The sequence below is a fragment of the Rhinoderma darwinii genome, chromosome 3, assembly GCF_050947455.1.
Source record: "Rhinoderma darwinii isolate aRhiDar2 chromosome 3, aRhiDar2.hap1, whole genome shotgun sequence".
NCBI lineage: Eukaryota > Metazoa > Chordata > Amphibia > Anura > Rhinodermatidae > Rhinoderma > Rhinoderma darwinii.
The window spans coordinates 7742027-7757130 of NC_134689.1; the positions used below are offsets into that span (position 1 = coordinate 7742027).

The 15104-nt window shown below is 40.6% G+C and overlaps 1 protein-coding gene across 1 annotated transcript; it reads right to left on the reverse strand.

Moving 5' to 3' along the window:
• Positions 1-5912: 5912 nt before the first annotated feature.
• LOC142748647 (prostaglandin F synthase 2-like) lies at positions 5913-11711 on the reverse strand. Its single transcript, XM_075855796.1, has 9 exons — positions 11510-11711; positions 9579-9746; positions 9200-9316; positions 8966-9043; positions 8116-8238; positions 7905-8014; positions 7488-7653; positions 7134-7216; positions 5913-6115 (listed from the first exon to the last, which is right to left on the reverse strand). The coding sequence occupies exons 1-9, from the start codon at positions 11594-11596 to the stop codon at positions 6073-6075; spliced, it is 975 nt and encodes a 324-aa protein (XP_075711911.1). The 5' UTR covers positions 11597-11711; the 3' UTR covers positions 5913-6072.
• Positions 11712-15104: the final 3393 nt, after the last annotated feature.

Here is a 15104-nt window from a genome sequence, read left to right on the forward strand (position 1 = left end):
TTGGTGGAGCATTCAGCCAATAGGATAATCCGTAGGAAAGACTAGAAAAGTATAAGAGGTTATTCACTTAGAGTATGTTCACACGGCCTATTTTTGGCCGTTTTACGGACCGTAAATGCCAGAACGGCCGAAAAATCGAAAGCAGAACGCCTCCAAACATCTGCCCATTGGTTTCAATGGGAAAAACTGCGTTCTGTTCCGATGGGCCGTTTTTTTACGCGGCCATTTTGAAAAAGAAGTGCAGGACACTTCTTGGGACGTTTTTGGAGCTGTTTTTCATAGGCTCTATTGAAAAAAGCTCCAAAAATGGCTGTAAAAAACGCAGCGAAAATCGCGAGTGGCACAAAAAACGTCTAAAAATCAGGAGCTGTTTTCCCTTGAAAACAGCTCTGTATTTTGAGATGTTTTTGACTCTGCGTGTGAACATACCCTTAGAGGGGCTTTCCGGGAGCCTGCTAGTAGGAAATTAGAAAAAATAACCGATACTCAACTTTTTAGTCCCCCGGTGCTCCTCACCGTTCTATGTTTAGATGTCCTGTAGTGATGACATTACGTACATTCATATGACCGCTGCAGGCAATCAATGGGCTCAGTTGTCTCGTGATTGGCTGCAGCGGTCTTGAGCATGTTCGGTACATCATCGCTGCATCACAGTAAACAAAGACCAGTGCAAAGCATGGGAGTGTCGGCGCTTTGGAGGGATTTAACAGGTAAATATTAGTTGATCTTATAAACCTTAGTGTCAGTGTTCCCAAATTCGCAAACATGGCGCATATGTCAAGGATTCTTTTGGACTCTGTCAGGCAGTATACGACCTCTTTTTTTTTCTTCATGAAATAGCGCAGTAGACTGCATTATTCTATGCAGAGGCATGTATATGACATAGTATATGTTTTTTAACATGGGAGCCTATAGGTGAAGGATGCCACTGTATGCCTAAACAGTAGCATTCATCAGAGGTATAAATGGGAGGCTTCGGTGAGGTAATCCTCACAACGGAAACGTCTCTCGCACACTTTGCAGTGCAAAAAAGAGACGTACCAATCAGCCTGAAACTACAAGGCAACAATTAATTGAGAGAAATATCTGTAAATCGCCATTTGCATACGTACCATCATTATTCTTGATGTCAAGATGATGGAAACCAAATGGAATATTGACAAACCCCAATACAAGTTAATGGATTATTTTGGGCACCATAGGGATCCATAGTACAATGACTCCGGTACAACGTTGGGGCTTCCATTATGAAGTCAAGCACACAGTCATGCAATGTCCATAGACAAACATTGCTAGTATTATGGGTCTCACTGAAGAGCTCAGTGACTTTACACGTGGCATGGTCATAGGATGCCACCTTTGCCACAAGTCAGTTTGGGATATTTCTGAACTGCTAGTACTGCCCCAATCACTTGTAAGTGCTGTTATTGTGAAATGGAGAGCGTCTAGGAGTAACAATAGCTCAGCTACGAAGCTTTAGACCACGTAAACTCACAGAGCAAAACCTCTGAGTGCTGAATCCTGTGGCGTGTAAAAATCGCCTATCCTCTTTTGTATTAATCATTTTAGAGATTCACACTGCCTCAATGTTGGGAAAGTTTTATTCTAAATTTATTCTTACTTCATGTAACGGAAATTAAATGTGCACTGAACTATGCAAGCTTCTCAGGAAATGCTTTAGCTGACAAAGTGTTAAATATGCTTTACTTTTAAGATAACTGATATCAAGTGTGCGGGGGCAGTTGAATTTCTCAATAAAGAGATTGGAATCTCCAGAGGAAGTTTAACTGTGGCTTAGTTTCATTCTGAAGTGTTAAATATGGTATATGAAGCAAAACCGCATTAGAAACTAGTTCAGACTGGCTTTACCACATCCTATAATATATATAAAAACTATGTTACTCAGTGAAGTGACAGACAACTGTTGATCTTCTGCTGTTTGTTTCCTTGTCGTCAAGAAAAGAAGCTGCGCTTTTCAACTTATTCAGATGACTCCTTGAACCTCTTTTAATAAGAATAGAAAATTCTCCTGTCATCTTGGTTCTTCGAGCGGGAATCCAACATCTCCAGACCCTCGTCCACCCGAGGACTGAACTGAATTCAAAGACCTCCGGTTGAATTGCCGTTAAACAGAGGCCAGTTATACGGAGGGACGAGGTGGAGTGATGGATTCTAAAGAACATAGTAAGGAGAATCGAGGATTTGAATTTTCATCTGAATAAAGGTAATATAATTTTGTTTATATATATATATATATATATATATATATATGTACTTTTATTCTTTTTTATATCTAGATGTTGTAAGGTTATGTTATAAAAACCTAAGGTAGATCTTAGGTACTAAAAGAAGACTTAGTTATATTGAGAAAAGGTCTTAATATAAAAACCTGAGAATACGCTTCTTGAGGTTAGAAGTCCATAGCCTGTGTGAGAAAGCTACAGGAATAAATAACTCCGTGCAGCACGTTAAAGATAAAGTACATGGAGATTTGGAGGATCTCTCATAGATTAAGGATTATAGAGTATTAAGATGATTTGTTTAAGATAAAGTTTAAGATTGTGATTAAAACTATTGAATGATTGCGATAAACTAAATCCAAAGTTAAAGAAAGATAAAGACTTTCAAACTGCGGTGTAAAGACTCATCCAGGACATCTGCCGCTGGCTTAACCGGCCTTATTGTCCTGGACGCCCTTGACACCAGAAGTTTGAAGGTAATCTAGTATTTCTTTGGTGAAGTTGAAAGAAATGATTGTTATAGATTAAACATATATGAGACTCCTTGACTGTGAAGATGGAATGTATGAGGGTTAAATAAATAAAACCCTGTGTATATAAGGGAGTCCAATTAGGAATGGTCCTAGGTAAAATTGTTACAAGGACATATTAGAAAAAAAAAATTATGTTAAAACACCCAGGAACATTAAGTATATGACTGATCAGCATAATACTTGTGCACTGAACTATGCAAGCTTCTCAGGAAATGCTTTAGCTGACAAAGTGTTAAATATGCTTTACTTTTAAGATAACTGATACCAAGTGTGTGGGGGCAGTTGAATTTCTCAATAAAGAGATTGGAATCTCCAGAGGAAGTTCAACTGTAGCCTAGTTTCATTCTGAAGTGTTAAATATGCTATATGAAGCAAAAACCGCATTAGAACTAATACAGACTGGATTTGCCACATTCAATAATATGTATAAAAACTACGTTACTCAGTGAAGTGACTGACAACTGCTGATCTACTGCTGTTTGTCTCCTTGTCGACAAGAATAAAAGCCGCGCTTTTCAACTTATTCAGAGGACTCCTTGAACTTCTTTTAATAAGAATAGAAAATTCTCCTGTCACTCTAGAAGTGACATCAGCACAAGAACTGTGCGTCAGGAGCGTCATCAAATAGATCTCCATGGTCGCTGCACATGTCCTAAGATCATCATGCACAATGCCAAGCGGCAGCTAGAGTGGCGTAAAGCACGTCGTCACTGGATTCTGGAGTAGCGTGTTCTCTAGAGTGATAAATTACGTCTCACTAAATGGCAGTATGATGGAGGAATCTGGGTTTGGCTGATGCCAGGAGCTACCTACCAGAATGCATAGTGCCTACTGTAATATTTGGTGGAGGAGGGGTAATGGACTGGGGTTGTTTTTCTGGGCTTGACCCCTTATTTCCAGTGAAGGGTAATGTTAATGCTGCAGCATTGCTAAAAACAAAGCAAAAGACAAGCACCTCCTAACAAAGTGAAGGAGCACGTTTTCCTCAGTAACGCAATTTAAATAAATCCATATTATCAAAGTTTTTATATATCGTAGCGCCAACAGAGTTCTGCAGTGTCTTCGAGTTTGTTTTGCTAACCTTACAGAATTGTCAGAAACTGAACTTCCTGGAATTAAATTCTAGTTTCACCTGTTTTTCTTTGCGGGTTTGACCGCTCTGCGACACTTTGCTTTTTCTACCTTTGTCCCAGCCGTGTGTTTGCTGCCCTTGGTGATTAGTGACAGATTGTATCGGCACTGTGGCCAATCACAGTGGTTGCTGCCCTATAATTACCCACCGCTCTGTTCTTCCCGTGCCAGATTATTCTGGCACGGGAACTCTGCATTCATGTGACTTTCTCGGTCCTGTTTACTGATCTCTGCATGCATTCGACAATGGATATTAGTAGTATGGAGCTACACAAGTCATCAAACTTCCTTTGACAGGTGTACTGTCCCTTTAGGGGGTGGAGTTATGTATAACCACACTTCCACCCTTTATACCTCTTACATTGGCTACTCACATGCACCGACCTTACAGCTGCACCTCATTGGGCGTTTCCACCCCTTCCGGAGCCCCTAACCAATTATATTAAGCTATTAACTTAATTGAATGTTTTCTGAAATTATAACTTTATCATGGCTGCCCTTTGCCTGTCTAACTAACACACCGACACTGTCTGACTATTATCTCTCTCTAAAATCTCTCTCTCTCTAGCAAATTATTGTAAATCTAACTATTCTCTTCTCCTCACTATGAAGCACACTCACTTACCCTAATCCACTATCTATCTGTATTCTATGTTTTGCTGTCTCTCACTCTCTGTCTGACATCCTCTCTTTCCTATCTGTATCCCCAGTCACAAAGCAGCAGCATTTCCTGGTTGGGCGGTTTATATTTTCAATGGCTTATACGACTGTCATCAGTGTCTCCCACCTATACCCCTCATGATGGGCTGTGCTAGAGGGAAGGCTGCCTGTGGTCATGTGATCCTTATGTGTAAAATGGTGGGCGGATGAAAAGTTTCTGATTCGCTAAAATCCTAAACTTTTGGGAAATTGGTAATGAATTTGATTAATTTAGAATAGATTTGCTCATCTGTAATTATTATTATAATGTCTTATTTTCATTAAAAAAAATGCTGATAAAATGAATCCCCCCCAAGTATCCCTCATGTAGAAGGACAGTCTTAGGTTTTGACTCTACACCTAGATCGATTAATAAACATCCTATATTGCGCCGACACAAGTTTGCCTGGTTCTTAAACAAAGTTATCATCTAAGAAATGCTATAAATAACATGAAACACAGGAAGGCTTTCTTCCGGAAATAGCACCACTTTTGCTTATTGGCGATGTCTGGTATTGCAGTTTAGCCTTAGTCACTTGAGTGCAATAAGGCTGGTAGCATGTTATATGTATATATTATATTGATAGTATATTACAAGATGTCATGTGTTCCTTATGTTCTTGGTCATTTCTCAATATCTGTTCATAACAATCATGAAAGTTTGTTGTTTTTTACGATAAACAAAGCTGATTTTGCTGCGCCATTTCTAGGATTATTATGACTAGATATAGAGTGCACAAATTGATATGAAAATTGCTAAAATGTTGGTATTATTTACAAATACATATGTAACACATATACTAATGAAATATTATTGGATATACTGAAGATTATGATGCGTTAAGGAATGGCGGCAGGTGATTGGCTACTAATATTAACCCCTTTGCATATTCATCTATACAAAATGCTCAAAGTAAACAATAAACCGTTAGAACAAAAACTGAACCTGTGTCTGGTCTTGTGTGTACACATTATGAGGAGGGAACCACCATCTTATTGGCCTGTTCACATCAGCATTGTCTTTCCGTTGAGGGCTTCCGTCTGAGCTTTCCGTCGGGGGAACCCATCAACGGAAAGGCAAACGGAAACCATAGCTTTCGTCTCCATCACCATTGATCTCAATGGTGACGGATACTTTGCTACTTGTTTCCGTCTGTCACCGTTGTAAAAGGGTTCCGTTTTTTGGACACCGCTGATGTGAACAGGCCCTAACTGTCTTTGTATGGAGTTTGTATAACTTTTAGACAAATTTTTTCCAAATAAAAAATATTCAAAATCAAATTCACCTGGAAGGAGCGGTACACATGAATGCAGGTGGGATTGTGACATTTATTCTCAGACTTATGTATTTTTCTTCCGTGGTTGCTTTATTACACTTGCACATAATTACAATATCTAAACTTCTCCGTACGTCATGTACACAGGTCAGAGATCAGCGTTACCGTCGTGGCACAGCAAAACAGATGAATTTAATATTCTTCATGGAGCGGAAATTTTGGGTGATCTTTCCATCTGCAAAATCGGGAGGAATTATGTTAAAATTGTGGATGTATGAGGGCAGGGGTGGAATTCAGTTAGTTCGGGCCGGTTCCACCTATCCGGTTGTTAGACTCACAGTCGGGTCGTAGAAACGGTTGCTGGCTGAAACCAGTTTCGGTGATCTATACTGCTATCAATCACTGATAGCAGTACAGAGCACCTTAGCTCTCCCTTCGCACCAGCTACTCTCCTACATTCTGCCTCTCTCTATTCTCTAGCAGCTGTAGTAGAGGGAGGACTAAAAACAATATTCAGTCCATTGTCAGGCCCCATGCACACAACCGTAAAAAATCTCTGTAATTGCGGACGGTAATACGGTTTGCAATTACGGACCCATTCAGTTCTGTTGGCCGCGGACACCTTTCCGTATCGCTACAAACATGTTCTATCTTTTGCATTTTACGGGCCGTGCTCCCATACTTTGCCGAGAATGCGGGCTGTGGCCCGTGCACACTGTGATTACGGGCTGTGATTACGGTCACGGGCGTGTTCATGAGGCCACATTTTCAGCAACTGACGTCTAATGTACCATGCGCCTGCCGCGCTCCTGTGTCCACCATCACAGCAGTTCCTAGGGGACTGAATCTCCCACCTAATACGCACATATGCAGGCCATGACAATCAATCAGTGATACGGTCCATTTTATACATCCCCAATTTGCAAAACAAAATTAATAAGCCTTGCCATGTGCACGGACCCTGTACGGTGCCACACAGAGGTGTATGGCCCAGACTCCTAGGCACTTCTTGGGCTGCTGTATGGTAATTCCATGAGAATACCTGCCATGGAGCATGTCGACAAAACATGTGACTATATAAAATAGGAGCCCCAGGGAGGTACAGAATGGGCCCATAGTTTGTTATTGGCGCTGTAATATGGATCCGTACAACATGGATCGGTAATACAACAATATACGTGAGGCCTAAGCCCCATTTGTGATATTTTTTTTGCAATATTTTTGGAAAATATCTTACAAAGTGTTTCACTTACTGCGAGATATCTACAAAGCGTCTGTTTTGGTTCAGTCCATTAAGACTTTTCATTTCTCCCTCACTCAGCTTAAATTCAAAAACCTGAAATTACCAAAAATAAAAGTCAACTTTTTTAATTCATAAAGGCCCATTTACATGTCACAATTTTTGGAACCACCAACGAACGATCCCTGATCACGAAACCGTTACAAACCTTTGGTATATTATTATTTTCTCGTTGATAGTTATTTGCTTTTATATCGAGCCTTTATTATTGCGATCTCTCTGAAACTTATTGCTAAATGGTCTTTAGCAATTGGCAGCGAGTAACTAGAGTGAAACTGAAATTCCCACAAGATTTGGCGTCTCCTACCTCAAGATTCTGCTTGATCCTCTCCGGCTTAAAACTCTTAGCAAGAACCACTATCCCCCTCTGTAGCATGTGTCTCATTGCCACCTGGGCGGGGGATCGGCCATGCTTTTTCGCAATTGCATTGAGAATAGGATCCTCCAGTAGGATCGGAGCAGTCTGGTCAATCCTAAAATAGTTACAGTGTAGATTAATTTTATACATTAGATGCACTAAGGTTTACTCAAAAAATGTGTGTCCTTAGAGGTACAGCATCAGAAGACTAAACTGAAGGCAGGATGGCGCCACCTGGTTCTGTCTTTGTATGAAGACAACAAATAAGAGAGATGAAAAGGACACAACTTTTGGTCAGTAGTCGCAGTTCCACCTTTGGTTTGCCCAATTCTGGGAGTTTTAACAATGTCACATGTCACTTCTTACCAGTTCACGTCACGAGTGGAGCCCAGTACGCCATATGCCTCCAGGACTATGTCGTGTGACTTGCAGAACTCCAGGAGCTTAGACTGATCCAAGTAGAGGTGACACTCCACCTGACAATGCACAAGATGTCCCACAAGTAAGAACCACAGGCGCAATGGGGTGTAGAGGGGTGCACAGGGTGGGGTACTGGGGGGCAGAATATCTGTGTTACCTGGTTGCACACAGGTTTGTATCTCAGTCCCGGCATGTTCAGGATGAGCTCCAATTGTTTGTGGTTGAAGTTAGAGACGCCGATAGATTTGACCAGACCAGCTTTTTTACAATCCTCCATAGCCTAAAAATAAAAAAAATCCTCAGATATAAAATATTAAAGATAGAGCTCTCTCCTGTGCTCACTGTCACCCCTACTGAGTGGTAGAGATGCTAAGATCAGTGGGGAGGGGGATGGGGAGTGACAACTGCTTTGAGGGCCATTTCAGCCAAAAACATTTATCTATCCACTAGATAGGTAATAAATGTTAGATCAGTTGTGGTTCGTGGCACGGGAATGGTGGTCATGCATGTAGGCTGCTCCTTTATTCAAACTCTATTACCTATTTATTTATAAAGCTTATTTAGCGCTAATATATTCCGCAATGCTGTACAGAGATTGCCACCACTCACAATCTAACACACACTGGGGCCAATTTCATAGGAAGTCAATTCACCTATCAATATGTGTGTGGGAGGAAACCGAAGAACCAGAGGAAACCCACAAGAACATGAGGAGAACATACAAACTCCCTGTAGATGTTGTCCTTGGTTGCAAACCAAGACCCCCGTACGGCAAGATAGTAGAGCAACCACTGAGCCACCATGAAAGTGATGGAAAACAGTCGAGCGAACATGTAGGAGGTAAAATCATAATCATCACTCAATGAGAAATAAACCAATGCAAGTGCCACTGGCAAGTCCTAACAGATCTCATAGGTGGCCTATAGAAGGACCAGATGGCTTCAAGGACAAGATGAAACCTCTAGAAAGTTTAGATCCCTGCACAGATTTTTTGGTTGTCTCCATACCTTCCAGGTGTCTCGAATATCAGTATTGTGATAAATCACTTTTCCGCTTTCATCTGTTGGATTTAGATTGTCACCAGGCTTAAAAATATAGAGAAAGAAAGTCATAAAAATACAACCTACGAAAATTAGAGTAAAAAAGAAGAGTGACCATGAGACAAGCCGGACCTGTCCTACAGCCTCCCCTCTAGTTTAAGCTCTGACTGATTTATAACATTTTGGGGGTGAAGTCCAGACCTTAAACTCTACGGGATGGTGAATGAGAAAGAGATCAACATAATCCATCTTTAGATCCTTCAAGGACTTCTCAAGAGCAGGACGGACCAACTCTGGGGACTGAAAGGTTAACCAGAGCTAGAAGAGAAGGGAAGGGAAGAAAAGGCAAAATTAAAATGTGTTTAAAAATTGAAGTATATGCTATTCGGGGGTTTGTGGAAATGAAGGATGATGGTTGAGATCCTCGACGGTGGCCATTAGTGGTTGTCACCCGGGTCTGTTACTTGTGTAAGAGACCAAGAAAAGGAACTAAAGGAGGACAAATCAGGAAAATTTTTAGACCTTTAGCATAATCTGTGGCTTCACGATGTAATGTACTTCCGTATATTACTACCATTACCTTGGTGGTGTAGAACACGTCTTCCCTCTTGACCGTCCCATCTGTGATCTTGGCATTGATAGCTCGGCCGATCTCAACCTCATTGCTGTATATAAACGCAGAGTCAATGTGTTGATACCCAACCTCAAGAGCTACTTTCACGGCCTCTTCCGCCAGGGACTTGGAGAACTGTAAAATAATGTCAGCCAATAACTTATAACTATAGGGCTCTGTGTTACATTTCATTTTAGAAAATCCCATTCAATACCAGGGCAGTCAGCATCATTGTCAATGTCTTCTCTGATTGTGTCCCTTTCCCTTATCCTTCCTCTGCTTCTGGTCTAGACCTTCACCAAGGCTTCTTCCACCTACAACTTCACTGCTGCCCCAACATTGATGCTACCCCTGATATTGTGCCTGGTGTACTGTCCCAGGTTCCCACTAATATTGTGGCTGGTGTGTCGTCCCAGGTGCCCTCTAATATTGTGCCTGGTGTACTGTCCCAGTTTGCCCTCTAATATTGTGCCTGGTGTACTGTTCCAAGTGCCCTCTAATATTGTGCCTGGTGTACGGTTCCAGGTGCCCGCTAATATTGTGCCTGGTGTGCTGTCCCAGGTGCCCACTAATATTGTGCCTGGTGTGCTGTCCCAGGTGCCCACTAATATTGTGCCTGCTGTGCTGTCCCAGGTGCCCTCTAATATAAAACTCAACTTGCTCTATCGTACTCTGTTATCAGCTATTTCAGGCTGGGGAAAGACTATGAATATAGAGTCCTTCAATACGATGCAGAGGCCGTAGATAAAGGTTAATGGGCCCGGCGCAAAAGTTCAGCTTAAATTCCCCCCAGCTCCATCATTTTTTTTGCATTGCCAAAGGCCGTGGCCTGCACATAACCTTCAGATGCATCGCTGGGTCTTTTTAATGACCCCTCCATTCTGCACTAGCAGCCAGGGGCATTGCAAGGGTCCTAAAATATCAGGGGCACAAGCCCCAAGATATACTGTATGTTTTGCCCTCCTCCAAAATACTGATATATCTCGGAGGCAGTACATGTATTTAAGACTGTGTTCCCTTCAGCTACGCCACTGGATAGGATTAGATACATCAGCTCAACAGACAGTATCTGACATGAGTGGCTTAGATACAGAGCCTCAGCAGACAGTGTCACATAATAAATATATGGCTTCAGCAGAAAGTATCACACACTATAGAAGTAGATACATGGCTCAGCAGACAGTATCACACATAAGCTTAGATACAGGTCTTTAGCACACAGTATCACACAAGATAGGCTTAGATACAGGGAAGCCCGTAACCATATACTTTATTTTCCCGCTTCTGTTGGGTCCTCTTGAGCTCCATACACTGCACTGGGTTCTTTTCGGCACCACCATGCATACAACTTCCGGAAGCTGAATGGCGTCGGGACCCAGTGCTGCACCCAGAGCCAAAGACGACCCCACTCAGGTGTAAGGAGAGTAAGTAAATGGGGGACTTACTGTACAAACAGAGGTTTGTGTAGCTTCACCCATTGGAAACTACATAGGCCCAAGTTACTACAGTAACTGTTCACAGATGTGGTGTGGGGGACCAGGGACCCTCCTGGCTGCGACCCCTATGTCTAAGCCACTGATAGGAAATACAGAAAACTCCCAGCCCCCCACGATCACTCCTTTATATCACATACCTCCAGAGAGTTATATCCATCAGCCGCTCCTATTATAACGCTCCTATACTATTATAAACTGCCGTGCTAACTTTAACCTATGACGACATCAGCAAATTTCTTAAACAATGTCACTAATAAGCTGGTGGAGTCTTATCACGATATTATTACTATTATCATTTTAACATATTTCACATACTTGTAGATCTTGAATTTTCCACAGCTGGGGATTTCCTGCTGGACTTGCAACGAACCCTAGACATATCTAACAGCTACGACAACCTACCTCCTGGGGGGCATAGGTGCCCAGTCCAACCACCGGTATCTTGTGCCCGTCATTCAGTGTAATTCGTGAATGTTTTGTCAGCGCCATAATGCTGCTGGTAGCTCAGATCTGTCCTGAAGCTTCTTCAGTAAACGTCGACTTGTTTTATTGAGCTCCAGAAACTCAACTCCACCTCTTGGCTGCTATTCAGCTCTCCGAGAAAACTGCTCTCTCTTCGGCCAGATATCCTGGATCAATATTGGGCCCGTACCAGCTGATACCAGGATAACGTCCTGCAATATAATTCCGACAATTCTGTTCTTTGGACTCAGGGCCAGATTAAGGGTGTCTTGCATATGGAGCAGTTAATTTATATAGGGGCTCCCCTACTAACTTGGGGACCTTCACCAACTCCAGACAAACATAATAATGTTACTTTACATTTTAAGCTGTATGGTTGACAATATATACTGTAGAATAAATCACATATCTCTTATCTTATACCAGAATTTTGTGCAATAAAAACACCATTAACTACCTGGCTCCTACCTGGTACACTTTGCTTCTTCCTTCAGCACAATATCACTGTTACCAAGCAGGGACATATTTACATCTCTGGTTGGGTTCACACCTGTGTAGGGTGATTCCGTTGTTCTACTCCATCAGAGAAGCAGAACAAGGAAATACCGGAAGCAACGGTTCCATTGCACGATGGACACCAACGGCGGCCGACGGAACCAGTTGACTCTAATGGTTTCCATCGGCTATCTGTAGGGGTGTCCATGGTTTTACCGTCAACAATAGCGCAGCATGCTATGCTATTGTTTTCAGTAATGTCTGGCGGCTCCTAACAGCCTCGAATGCATATGTGAACAGAGCCTAATGCTGTCAGAAGCATTATAACTGAATACATCCTCATGTTCTCAATGTATTCCACTTCTTACTAAAATACTATATAGAAATAATAATCCCATACAATACCAACATAATAACAAACATAATAATAACAACTTTCAATGTGCAAATAATACCTATACAATGCCTAAAAATAGTGTAATACAGCATCTATACTGTCTAAAAGCAAGTGATGCTGAACTAATACCTACAGTACTCAAATAATACCTCCATACAGTCCAAATAATATCACCATGCCATGTGTAAATAATACCTCCATACATTCCAAATAATATCACCATGCCATGTGTAAATAATACCCCCATACAAAGTCCAAATAATAGCACCATGCCATGTGTAAATAATACCCCCATACAAAGTCCAAATAATATCACCATGCCATGTGTAAATAATACCTCCATACAAAGTCCAAATAATAGCACCATGCCATGTGTAAATAATACCTCCATACAAAGTCCAAATAATATCACCATGCCATGTGTAAATAATACCCCCATACAGTCCAAATAATATCACCATGCCATGTGTAAATACCTCCATACAAAGTCCAAATAATATCCCCATGTCATGTGTAAATAATACCCCCATACAGTCCAAATAATATCACCATGTCATGTGTAAATAATACCGCAATACAAAGTCCAAATAATATCACCCTGCCATGTGTAAATAATACCCCCATACAGTCCAAATAATATCACCATGCCATGTGTAAATAATACCCCCATACATAGTCCAAATAATATCACCATGCCATGTGTAAATAATACCTCCATACAGTCCAAATAATATCACCCTGCCATGTGTAAATAATACCTCCATACAGTCCAAATAATATCACCATGCCATGTGTAAATAATACCCCCATACAAAGTCCAAATAATATCACCATGCCATGTGTAAATAATACCCCCATACAAAGTCCAAATAATATTACCATGCCATGTGTAAATAATACCCCATACAAAGTCCAAATAATATCACCATGCCATGTGTAAACAATACCCCCATACAGTCCAAATAATATCACCATGCCATGTGTAAATACCTCCATACAAAGTCCAAATAATATCACCATGCCATGTGTAAATAATACCTCCATACAAAGTCCAAACAATATCACAATGCCATGTGTAAATAATACCCCCATACAAAGTCCAAATAATATCACCATGCCATGTGTAAATAATACCTCCATACAAAGTCCAAATAATATCACCATGCCATGTGTAAACAATACCCCCATACAGTCCAAATAATATCACCATGCCATGTGTAAATACCTCCATACAAAGTCCAAATAATATCACCATGCCATGTGTAAATAATACCTCCATACAAAGTCCAAATAATATCACAATACCATGTGTAAATAATACCCCCATACAAAGTCCAAATAATATCACCATGCCATGTGTAAATAATACCCCCATACAAAGTCCAAATAATATCACCATGCCATGTGTAAATAATACCCCCATACAAAGTCCAAATAATATCACCATGCCATGTGTAAATAATACCTCCATACAGTCCAAATAATATCACCATGCCATGTGTAAATAATACCCCCATACAATGTCCAAATAATATCACCATGCCATGTGTAAATAATACCTCCATACAATGTCCAAATAATATCACCATGCCATGTTTAAATACCTCCATACAAAGTCCAAATAATATCACCATGCCATGTGTAAATAATACCCCCATACAGTCCAAATAATATCACCATGCCATGTGTAAATAATAACCCCATACAGTCCAAATAATATCACCATGCCATGTGTAAATAATACCTCCATACAAAGTTCAAATAATATCACCATGCCATGTGTAAATAATACCTCCATAAAAAGTCCAAATAATATCACCATGCCATGTGTAAATAATACCTCCATACAAAGTCCAAATAATATCACCATGCCATGTGTAAATAATACCTCCATAAAAAGTCCAAATAATATCACCATGCCATGTGTAAATAATACCCCCATACAAAGTCCAAATAATATCACCATGCCATGTGTAAATAATACCTCCATACAAAGTCCAAATAATATCACCATGTCATATGTCAATAATACCCCCATACAATGTCCAAATAATATCACCATGCCATGTGTAAATAATACCTCCATACAGTCCAAATAATATCACCATGCCATGTGTAAATAATACCTCCATACAAAGTCCAAATAATATCACCATGCCATGTGTAAATAATACCCCCATACAAAGTCCAAATAATATCACCATGCCATGTGTAAATAATACCCCCATACAGTCCAAATAATATCACCATGCCATGTTTAAATAATACCCCCATACAAAGTCCAAATAATATCACCATGCCATGTGTAAATAATACCTCCATACAAAGTCCAAATAATATCACCATGCCATGTGTAAATAATACCTCCATAAAAAGTCCAAATAATATCACCATGCCATGTGTAAATAATACCTCCATACAAAGTCCAAATAATATCACCATGCCATGTGTAAATAATACCTCCATAAAAAGTCCAAATAATATCACCATGCCATATGTAAATAATACCTCCATACAAAGTCCAAATAATATCACCATGGCATGTGTAAATAATACCCCCATACAAAGTCCAAATAATATCACCATGCCATGTGTGAATAATACCCCCATACAATGTCCAAATAATATCACCATGCCATGTGT